Genomic DNA, 12,181 nt, shown 5'->3' with positions numbered 1-12,181 from the left:
CCGAACCGAAGACCCTGCAATGCATCCTCCTCAACGTCCGATCCCTCCACAAACACGCCACAAATCTGGGACCTCCTTGACAGCACCACCCCAGATGTAGCATTCTTTACCGAAACCTGGACCAACACCACCTCAGGACCATGCATCGCCATCCCCGAAAGGATATAAGATCTCCAGGAAGGACAGCCCCACCCGCCCTGGAGGAGGAATTACCATAATTCACAAATCCACCCTCCGCCTGAGCACACTCCCTGACGAGCCCACAGACCTGATGGAACACCTTTACTTCAAGATACTGGCCAGCCCTATCTCCACCCTCTGAGGAACCCTCATCTACCGACCCCCTGGACCCTGTGGACTTTTCACAAACTCCATCACGGACATCATCTCTCCGCATGCCATTGCCCTCACCAACTACACCCTACTGGGAGACTTCAACTTCCACCTAGACAACCAACTGGACTCCAGCACCACATCCCTCCTGGACAACCTCCACTACATTGGACTCCACCAGATCGTGACCGAACCCACGCACTCAGCAGGCCACCCCCTCGAGCCCCTCTTCACAACAGGAAACTCCATCACCTTCAGCCACACCACTGAACTCCCATGGACTGACCTTCGATGCGTCCACTTCACCTTCAGAACACCCACCATCCACAGACACTAGGACCTGCTCCCTCGAAGAAACTGGACCAGAATCACCAACAACCAGCTAACCTTGTCACTCAGCAACTCCACCCCAACCATCGTGGAAAACGACCACAACACCTCAGCCCGAACCCTGCACAGATGGATCTCAGACAGCGCCAACACCATAGCCCCCCTCAAGAAAAACACCACCCCCATGCCAAGAAAGCTAGATGGTTCACCACTGAATTTCGAGAGTCCAGACGCACTTGCCGCCGCCTCAAAGACTTGGAGGAACACCAAATCCACAAAAGCCTACAACAGCTTCGGAGCCGCCACCAACGCCCACCACCAACTCATCTGAAAAACGAGATTGAAGACAGAATCTCCACTCATGCACACAACAGCAAAGAACTCTTCAACATCATCAAGGAGTTTGCCCAACCCACCAGCGAGTCCACCGACAACCCTCCCTCACAAGACCTCTGCGACAAACTCAGCACCTTTTTCCACCACAAAATCAAGAGCATCTATAACAATTTCGATGAAGACCACCAACACACTGAACCCTCACCAACCACCCGACACCCTGAAGCCAGCGATCGACAACTGGACATCCCTCACCACCGAAGACACACTGAAGACGATGAAGTCAATCCACTCCAGGGACCCACGCACTCCTGCCCCCACCACATTTTCAACAGAGCCGCCGACACCATCGCACTTATGCTCTGCCACACCATCAACCACTCCCTGGCAACCGCCTCATTCCCTGATGACTGGAAACACGCTGAGATCAACCCCCTCCTGCAGAAACCCTCGGCGGACCCCACCGACCTCAAAAACCACAGACCCATCTCCCTGCTCCCGTTCCCAGCGAAAGTCATCGAGAAAGCCATCAACAGCCAACTCGCCACATTCATCGAAGAGCACAACATCCTCGACTCCTCCCAAAACGGCTTCAGAAAAAACCACGGTACGGAAACCGCCCTCCTCGCCGCAACAGACGACATCCGTACCTTACTGGACAAAGGAGAAACAGCAGCCCTCATCCTCCTCGACCTCTCAGCGGCGTTCGACACAGTCTCTCACCGCACCTTAATACCCAGACTCCACGATGCAGGGATCCAAGACCAGGCCCTTGCCTGGATCCGATCCTTCCTCTCTGACAGAACGCAGTGGGTCAGACTCCCTCCTTTCCTCTCGACCCTACACCTACCACCTGCAGAGTCCCCCAGGGGTCCTCCCTCAGCCCTATGCTCTTCAACGTCTACATGGCTCCGCTCGCCCCTATCGTTAGAACCTACGGATTCAACATTGTGTCATACGCAGACGACACCCAACTCATCCTATCCCTATCCAACGAACCCAACACTGCCAGACACAACTTTCGAGAAGGCATGGAAGCCGTCGCCAAATGGATGAAAAACAGCTGCCTACAACTAAACACCAACAAAACGGAAGTACTCTTCATGGGCCCAAACCCCGTCGCCTGGAACGACACCTGGTTGACCCCGCCCTCGGAAGCCCGCCCACCCCCATGGACCACGCACGCAACCTGGGAATCATCCTGGACTCAGAGCTCAAAATGGACCGCCAGGTCAACTCTGTCTCGGCCTCCTGCTTCCACACCCTCCGCCTCCTACGTAAGACCTTTAAATGGATCCCCCTCAAACACAGAAAGACCGTCACTCACGCCCTGGTCACCAGCAGGCTCAACTACGGCAAGGCACTGTATGCCGGATTAAATAAAAACCTCACCGCAATCTACAGAACATCCAAAACGCCGCCGCAAGACTGGTCCTCAACCTGCCCAGACACTGCCACATCTCCCAGCACCTGCGCACGCTCCACTGGCTCCCCATCGAAGCTAGAGTCACCTTCAAGATGCTAACCCACGCTCACAAGGCCCTCCACAGCACCGGACCAGCATACCTGAACAGCTGACTTAAATTTGACGCACCCCAAAGGACCCTACGATCAGCCCACCTCTCCTACGCCGTGGTCCCCCACACCAGAAAGACCAGATCGGGAGGCCGATCCTTCTCCTTCCGTGTGGCCAGAGCCTGGAACGACCTTCCGCTCCACCTCTGACAGACCACATCGCTCCCCATCTTCGCAAGAAACCTCAAAACCTGGGTCTTCGACAGACCCCCTCCTTGATGGACTGGAACCTGCGACCCACCTCCCCAGTGCCTCGAGACCCTTACGGGTGAGTAGTCGCGCTTAACAAGCACCTGATTGGGTACAAGTTGCATTATTCTGATGGATACTGATTTGAAACTCTGATGCGTAGCCAATCGCCTCAGGGCCTAAGCGGGCATTGATATCTTCCTGATAGCTGTCATGTCCCTGGTGACTGATGGAGATATTTTGCTCTTCGTTGCAAGAAACTGGATGTCCTGAGCAATCTGAATAAGGCACAGAGGGCGGTACATCTCTCGCGCTGATAGGTCCAGTGTCTGCAATTTACCTACAGTGTTAATTCCTATTCACAGTTTTCCTCTAGAAAATGTGGAATTGAGGGCTCAATGTACTTTCTGTAGCACAAAATTATGAATATATCTTGAAATACCATGTTTCTTCACACAGTGAATGTTGACATATTTGAGCTGCTGACCTTCATGTATAACTTGCCAAGCTTCTTGACATTCCTATCCCTACACAAATAGAAGTTTGCACAAAGATTTGAATTTACCTTCTATGTGTAATCCGAGTGTAAACGGACTCTGGGATCTCTAGATGTAATGGAGGTTCTTTCATCTCTGGATGGACCAGGTGTGTCACAGTGTGTAATCCGAGTGTAAACTGACTCTGGGATCTCTAGCTGTAATGGAGGTCCTTTCATCTCTGGATGGACCAGGTGTGTCACAGTGTGTAATCCGAGTGTAAACGGACTCTGGGATCTCTAGATGTAATGGAGGTTCTTTCATCTCTGGATGGACCAGGTGTGTCAGTGTGTAATCCGAGTGTAAACGGACTCTGGGACTCTAGCTGTAATGGAGGTCCTTTTATCTCTGGATGGACCAGGTGTGTCACAGTGTGTAATCCGAGTGTAAACGGACTCTGGGATCTCGAGCTGTAATGGAGGTCCTTTCATCTCTGGATGGACCAGGTGTGTCAGTGTGTAATCCGAGTGTAAACGGACTCTGGGATCTCAAACTGTAATGGAGGTCCTTTCATCTCTGGATGGACCAGGTGTGTCACAGTGTGTAATCCGAGTGTAAACGGACTCTGGGATCTCGAGCTGTAATGGAGGTCCTTTCATCTCTGGATGGACCAGGTGTGTCACAGAGAGTTACAGATTCTCATTAACCCTGGCCTTAGTTTGCGAAGAAGAGCTACGCATAGCTACGCGAAGTGCACTTCGCTCTACGCCAGCTACGCAAACTGCGTAGTGCACTATGCAAGATGCTGTTCACACTGATTGCAGTGCCGGATGCTTGTCCGCACTGTGCAATCAGTGCAAACTGCATCTTGCACAGTGCAAGCGGTCGTTTTCTGCCGCTCAAGTAGATTTCTACTCAAGCGGCAGCTTTCTCAACGCGAACTGGTAGTTTCTGATCGCGAGCGGTCGCAAGCATACGCAGCCACTCGCAATGAGAAACCTGACCTCCCCGCGTTGAGAAACTCGCCGGGAGGTTTATTTTCCATGCTCGCGATCGGCAACTTGATGTTGCTGGTCGCGAACGAGGAAAAAGTCTCACCGGGATGTCATTTTGCTTGCTCGCGGTCGCCAACTTGAAGTTGAGGACCGCGAGCAAGCAAAAAATGACCGCTGCACTACGCTACGCGTGTTTGCACTGTGCTACGTGCAAATCGCGTAGTGCGAAGTAGCGCAAACTACATGAGCGTAGCGTAGTGCTTTGCCCAGGCTTAATTCTCATACCACCAAGGGTCTGATTTCGTTCTCGGCGGACTGGTTACTCAGTCACAAGGGTCACGTATTTCCCATTCTCCAAAATATTAATCAGATAGGATAGAATGGAATTTATATTTCGGTGGACGGGATATCAGTCACCGCTGTGACGGAGTAACCCGTCTGATGAGATCTAATTAAGTCCCTACGTTTAGATGTTTCAGTGATTATTTGTCCATGCCTCTTTCAGTTCCTCTTTCCTAAAGTTGCCACTATTCCTTTTTCTCAATTCTAGCCTGACTTTTGCTTTTTCCCCCCATGATTTCCTATTTTGTCCTTTCTTCCCTCCTTTGCTTTCTTGTTGTGCCCTTCTCCTTTTCACTCTGCTCTTTGCTGTTACATTTATTTCCCTTTTACTTACTTCTTCTGTCTTCTTTTCCTGTATGCATAAATCAATAGGTAAATATTACAACTACGACAGCAGTAGAAGTGTGTACGCTAACAGTGTGATGTCGGATCAGTGTGCCGGCCAGTGGTTCCTGCGTGCCTCTGGTTTGGGAGACGGACAGTATGAGGTGAGGATTTTTATTTTAAGTTTCTTATAGCTTCACTGAATAATTCACAATATTTATTCATAATCTAAGACATAGTTTGTGGTTGAAGATAAAATTAAAATACCTAGGCCTGACAAACGGCTTTCGGGAGTTGAATTCCTAATATACTATGTTTGTGCTTTTACAGATGAAACCTCTTTTTGAAGGCCGATTTTCTGTTTTCCAAAAATATTTTCCGGTTCAACTGCCTTTTAGGTCTCGGCTGCGAAGGCTGCGCTTGCGCAGTCTCCCTCCGAGATTTAATGTTTTCAGAAGAGGGGCTTGAACCCGCCCCTCTTCTCCCCTCTTCTCCATTGGCTGGCCTCTTAAATGCTGGTCAGCCATTGGAGAAGAGCTTTGTCTCTCCAAACAAGCCCCGTCTTTTTCGGATTCGGGGGCGTGTTTTTTACTTTCTTACTCTCCTCTGGAATGTAAACATTCCAGCCAATGGCAAGAGGAAAGAAAGAAAAACACGCCCCCGAATCTTAAAATGCCGCTGCGTTTCTCCGAGGCATTTCCGCTTGACCTCGGAGAAAGGCGGTGGTGTTCAGTGCGATTCCCTCAAAGACTGGCAGCAGCACGTAAGACTTGTTAGAAGCAGCAACCTTGAAAATTAAAATATAGCTTTTCGTCAGATTTTCAAACCATGCCTCATGTCGAATAAGCAACTAAAATTGCAAAGACCACCCGTGATCCTCCATGTTGGTGTTTCAGAAGCGCTTTCTCAACTTAACTTAGTGCCTATACGCGCGCTTCTCTGTCCTGCTCCATGGAAGGCGGGAACAACGCGCCCCCTCCTTTCACACTGAAAGACAGTCGGCCGCCCGATCGGAAATTCGAAGCCGCCAATGGGGCGCGGCGCATCTTACTAGACGACCCAATGATGACGGAGCGCGAGCACTCTGAGGGGCGGGAGTAATTGCTGTAGCAGCAAGTTAGGAGAAGCTGCAGTTTTCTGTTTGTTTTGTTTCCTTCCATTTTACCTTCGGGGGCTTGTAAGAACAAAGGAAGAGGAAACGCCATCACCCCCGGTCCTTTCCCAAGGACCCTCCGTCTTATTTTTAACCTTCAAGTTTTGATCAGTGTCCGACCGTCAGCCTAAGGACCAGCAGTACCCGAAACACCGTGGAACAAGCGTGCGCCATGGCGAGGCCCGTCAGGTGAGTCTTCCACGCGAGTGGAGCCTTTTCCCAGTGCTCCTGTACCAGAAGGCCTGGATGCGCCTGAAACTGTGATGAAGTCAGGGCGTGTGTGTGACCGAGTCCTTGTAAGATGGGTACTGGGTGAGAGATAGATACCCAACATTTGGCGCTGAAACCCGTTCGTGTATGTCAGTGTGGTTTGGGGTACAACTTTGAGAAGGGCGAGGCTGGAGATGCCATATTGACCTGCTTGAAAGCTAAGCGCAGAATTTGTGTGGGAGCATAGGGGATACATTTGGGCCAAGGTACCTACCTGGATGCGTTTGTAAGATCAGTAAACGCATGATTGGCAGGCACGTTATCTATTGCGCAAAGTTCAGGGGATGCAAAAGGTTAGTCCCTTGCCTTTAATGCAATGTCTGGATCTTGCAGGGACGTTACCCCCTCTGCATTGCATACAGACACGTATACCGGCCTTAAAACGTTTTCATGCCAGCATGTTTCACGATGTGTGCAATAACCTAGTATATGTCTGCATTACCCTGTTGTATCATCTGGGCTTTCCGCACCCACCTGGTGGCGTCTGTTTTGGGGACAATCGCACCCAGGCTTTCCAGATCCAACGTATGTCATTGCACGTGTGTGTGACTATAGCGCAAACTGGACCCGAATGTATTGGAGCGCTTTACATGAGCACCGGCAACGTTGATTTCCGTGGGTTCGAAAAAGGCATGCAGAAAAAATACAGAATTGTGACATGATCGGACATTATTTATTGGCTTCCTAAACCCTATGTATGAGCTAATCCAGGAAACATGTGTTGCTGCCTTTATTAATACCCTTGCCAAAGATTCCCTTTCAACTATAGAAAATTACATACATTTATACATCTGAAGGCCCTGCACAGACTTGCATTGTAGCTCCGAAATACGTGTTATCCGATGGGGTGGTGCGGGATAGTCGCCACGTGTTTTATAGCTGGTGCAAAGAAACCATAGACATTAAAGCAGAGCTCTGCACCCAGGAAAGACAAACAAGACTATGAATTTACCACCGCTTCTCCTCCTTGCTTAATGATGAATGGAGTAAACAGGTTTGGCTTCAAACAAAGGGGCATATTATCAAGACAGGCGATACAATTATCGCCGCTTTAGCGGCAGAAAACTGCCGCTAAAACGGCGATAATGGTCTTGATAATATGCTCTATAGAATTCCAATTGAAGCCCATGTTACATGTCCTTCACATCTAACATGGGCTTCAATTGGAATTCCATAGAGCATGTTATCAAGCCCATTATCGCCGTTTTAGCAGCAGTTTTCTGCCGCTAAAGCGGCGATAATTGTATCGCCTGGCTTGATAATATGCCCCTTAGTCGTAAAATGGCCATAGCAATTCCGGTTTTACTCCATGGAGCTGGGTGATTTTACGCAAATGATATTTCCATAGCGTACTCTAGCAAACTAAAGCCAAGCTCAGTTTGCTCTCTTTTGCCTTCCTTATGTCATTCAGCCCATTAGCAAACACCGTTTGCACTGTACACGGGGGCATTATGAACTCTGCGGTGTCTTCGACAACAGAGGAAACCTGGGCCTTTCCTGAAGTCCAGAACAGGAGAGAGTTCTGATTCAGACCGCCTGCCAAAGGGGTGTGTTTATATCGTTAGGGAAAAGTCCCTGCTTGGCTAGTGGAAAAGTTGAGAACTCTAACCTGGTGAATCATATTTAAGTCATCTCGGTACGAGAACAGGGCCCCCCATGTCTAGACTGAGGCATGGTTTCTTCCATCCTGCTATAACTTTGTGAGGCTTTCTTAATGACTCTGAAGGGAGTCGAGGTCTGCTATCGCCATCTTCTGTACTCTATGGTCTTCTTGTTTCTATGATGAGCAACAATGACGCCATTGAGCTGGGCTTCTGGAAGGTCACGCGGTTCAAAGGGCTTGATTGATTTCTTAGTCCTGATCTGCTGCGGAACTACAAGACATGTGGACTCAATGACACTATTAAGAAACGGATGGGAATGTGTGTCACTTAAATTATGGAATTTTTCAAAGGTTGGCTGGCTGGGGTAGTGCACGGGTCAAGGGTCGCATGGCTTAAATGCAAGGGCAAGCACACCACATTTTTAACGGGATGAACATACTGGCGAGAACAATTAATAATTCTTATACACTGTTATTACTCTCCATTTTCTTACAGGAAGCTGAATATAAGGAGAAAGTGTTATATACCTATCCATATTGTCTATAATTATGAGTCTTCAAATGAAGGACATGCTTTTCACAATTTGTGTTTCATATTCGGATGTAGTCATCGTATTCATGGCTGCTCAATCCGACGCATAAAGGCCAAGTGATTTCACAAATGCCCGCCACTGCCTGCCAGTTGTACATTTTGAACTCAGACTGCATATTTGCATCAGATGTTTGCTACCAAATCCAAACTACAACATATTAGGGGACCACTTTCTGCCCCCAACCATTGGCACTGCTAATTCTCAAGTTGCATTTGCAATGTTCATTCTTTTTCTTCGCGCAAAATTTTACTTCGTCATTTTTTCATCAACTTTTCACTCCATTAATCATCCACACTTCTGCTTGAATTCATAATAGTCCTTATGCAAGGAAAAAGCCATTTCCCAGGTTTCTAGTGCTCCCGCTGGGCCATCCGAACCTCAATTCAAGAACACGAATAGAGCCAAATTCCTCCGTAGCAGCTTTATTTAAAATCCAATGCATTTCGGGCCTCTGGGGCCCTTCGTCAGGGAAAAACTAGAAATAACAATTACATACGTTTTAGTAATACATCGAACCATTATATGCTCACAATTACCAAACTTTACAAGTTTAGAGTTGCCCGTTCCTCTTTCTATCAATACTAAATAAAACTCAACATGAAGTCTTGTCACTCATCCTTGTAATTCTTAACGAGATCAAACCCCGCTTGTTACTTAAAAGCTAAACTTTTACATGAAAGCTGAACTGCAAAACCTCCCACTCGGTGACTAATTTTCAAACCTTGTCCGTAATTGTTTATTGCTACTATCAGCTACTATCTTCTTACCCCATCAAATACACATGAAACTCCACATTCTCTCCTCTAGAAGCTATCTCGCATATTACACATATTAATCACCTCGTGTTCGTTTCCTACCTGCTAAACAGCAACCATTCTCCTCTCACCATCCCAAGTAAAGTGACTCCTCTCTATTTCAGCCTTCTTACTTTTAACCACTTTAACTCCTCCTTGCTGACGGCCCAACCCCTCATTGCCACATGATCAACACCTGGGTCTCTTGTAATCTCCCGCGCTTCGAAGAAAAACTACCACTCCCATGATGCTTTACATTTTAACAGGTACTTCGCTATGACAAAATGCTTTCCTTGTTGAACAAACACTGTATTGTAAAACATAATGCAACTCTAAACATATTTCGTAAATGCTGAACAATGTTAAAAACTAGTTCATTGTTGGTATTTCATTGTTATAATTATCATGTCCTTCTGACATCAAAAATAAATTTGCTGCGTGAATTTCGATGTTCCGCCTTGCATAAGAAAACGATTTTCATCCAAAGTGTTCTTTTGATTTGCAGTGTTCTTTGTGGGTGCTAACTCGTAAAGGGCATTTTTGTATCAAACATCATATTTGGGCGAGTTGCACACCTAATTTTCTCGTACCAACTTCACCAAATTTTTCATCTTCAATTTTTTAACGTTGCGTGCTCAATGTGTCGTGCCCAGCCCAAACGCACGTAATAAACTAAACTACAACATATTAGGGGACCACTTTCTGCCCCCAACCATTGGCACTGCTAATTCTCAAGTTGCATTTGCAATGTTCATTCTTTGCTACCAAATCCAAACCATATGTCTTCGGGCAAATACACATTCGGGTCTTGGGCAGTTCCAAAATGGGCTCTTTCTGCACATTTTTAGTTCAAGGGAGTGTCCATACTAATTTGAGAGTGATTAAGCTATTGACATTGTAAATAACAATGCCGTTTCTTTAAATGTTTTAAAAACAAAAATAATGTCATGAGCAATGCCAATAGCTCTAACTTTAACAATGCCGAGACCGTTGCATTGTAAATGCTTGTTGTAATCTTCTTTGGGAATGTTAGATCGTATGCTTCCAGGTGAAAGTTTTATCACTTGGTCCACTTGAAATCTTCTCCCTGCTTCCCTGCCAAAGGAGAGAAAAGCGGCTCCCCTCTAGGGAATTGCAGATGTGAGCTCAAGTCAGCACTCGCAGTGCCATGCTTTCCTAAAGGAATGCCAGACCTGGCAGCTTCAGCTCGATAGGTAGGGGACACCTCTCAGGTTATGTTGTGTTAAAGGCATTTGATAGCGCACAAAGGACTCGCACCCAAATGTGTATTTCAGTGATTTGCAACCAGCAAATGGCAAGTGCAGGTAGACTAGCTCAAACAGCCACAATTTCAAGAGTGGTTTTCAGTCTTGGACGATCGTGCCATAACCGGTACCTTGTACTAGTAGAATGGGGCAAGTTATGAAAACGATCTGCCGTGAAATCTGGAGGTGCGGATAGGATGGATATTTAGAAGAAGCTTCAAGCAGACGCGGAGGCTGCTATAGACTGATCTAGTTCTTTCAATAAATGCTTCACTTGACACATGAGTCAACATCACGTTCTCTGTCCTACATCTCCACATTCTAACCTAAGAATGTGTCTCTCAACAAATGACTGTTGTTGCTTTCTCTTGAGGCGAGGAATCTGGAAAAGCTGTAGACTTGTACCGATTAAGATTTTCAACATTCTTCTTTTCGAGACTTCGGTATAACTGGTCCTTACTGGGGAAAAACAGGTCAACAACACCAGGGTGCATTACACAATGTATTTGTGTGTTTCTCATACTGTCCTCTCACTCACAGTTGTATTCCAAAGGCTCTATGTAAGGGTCTAAGGTCAGCAATGTTCCCATTGGGGCTCTCTGACCAAAAATGGACACAATACAACTTTACAAAGTGTCTTGCAAAGCTAAGGGTGGACTTGCATTTCACTCGGCGCTGTGAGGCTGGACTCCTCTGTGGAGCTCCCATGAGTGCTCTGAATCCTGATGGTATGTGTTAGCTTTGTGCTGTGCTACTCGTGCCCTTTCTCTGGATGCTGCTTCTATGATGATGATTGGAGCCGCAGTCCTAAAATAAATGAATTACAAACTCCTCCAGCGTCAGTTGATAGGTTGGTACATTTCGCACACTCCTGCTTTAATCTTCCAGCACTTACTGATTTCCACATAACCAAAAGATGATTATCCATAGATTCTTTCAGAACATGTTTGTGGCATGTGTAGTTGCAGAAATGCATGCTGTGCATTCACCTGCCATCTAGTGGTGCTCTCTGGAGTGTGCAACTTGCTTTTGTTTGAAGACGTCTTCATTGTACGACATGCACATAGGCATTGGCTTCATGGTAAGATTGTTTTTCTCCACTGTCTGGTCAGACTTGTATGCAGGAGTTCTGGTTCGACTCCACTAGGAGATCTTGCCAGGCTTCCGGCACCGCCCCTCGTCGGTTCAAGCTATCCCACCTTTCGTCGAACTGCCGTCCAGTGTTGCTTTCATGCTGGTCTTTCTTTGTGGTAGACAAGCTCATACAGTAGGGCTCTGTCCCTTCGACTCATCACCCTTGAACAGTCAAGAATGTCCATTTTGTGACACCCAGTATCCCAGGACAGATTTGCACAAAGTTTGTAACCTGTGCCTGTCTCCTGATCACCAACAGTAATCCAGTTCTTGTACACCGTAACTAAAAGACCCTTTGGAACCGTCTGGCGCATCGCATTGCCTCTGCTTAAATGGCGCAGCACCGGAGAGAGGAAGACATTCCGGATATTCCCTTAGTGGCTCAGAGAACTGTCATTCAGGCTCTAGTAATATCCAGACTGGATAATGGCAATGTGCTGTACCTCAGTGCGGATAAGACCTTGATTCA

At 47.3% G+C, this 12,181-nt stretch overlaps 1 protein-coding gene across 4 annotated transcripts in view; it reads left to right on the top strand.

Moving 5' to 3' along the window:
* Nucleotides 1-12,181, top strand: part of GBA2 (glucosylceramidase beta 2) — a 258,273-nt gene that overhangs the window by 226,010 nt on the left and 20,082 nt on the right. For 3 of the 4 annotated variants that reach the window (XM_085627706.1, XM_085627707.1, XM_085627708.1), the window contains one exon: nucleotides 4,949-5,064. The exons of the other annotated variant lie outside the window; for it this stretch is intronic. In XM_085627706.1, coding sequence (XP_085483832.1) covers nucleotides 4,949-5,064 — 116 coding nt within the window. The remainder of the gene's footprint in view (nucleotides 1-4,948; nucleotides 5,065-12,181) is intronic. 4 annotated transcript variants of the gene reach the window in all.

Source organism: Triturus cristatus, chromosome 2_1 (genome assembly GCF_964204655.1).
Source record: "Triturus cristatus chromosome 2_1, aTriCri1.1, whole genome shotgun sequence".
In the NCBI taxonomy this organism is placed as follows: Eukaryota; Metazoa; Chordata; class Amphibia; order Caudata; family Salamandridae; genus Triturus; species Triturus cristatus.
Note: the sequence above shows the minus strand (reverse complement) of the source record. Positions and strands in the feature narration are given on the sequence as shown.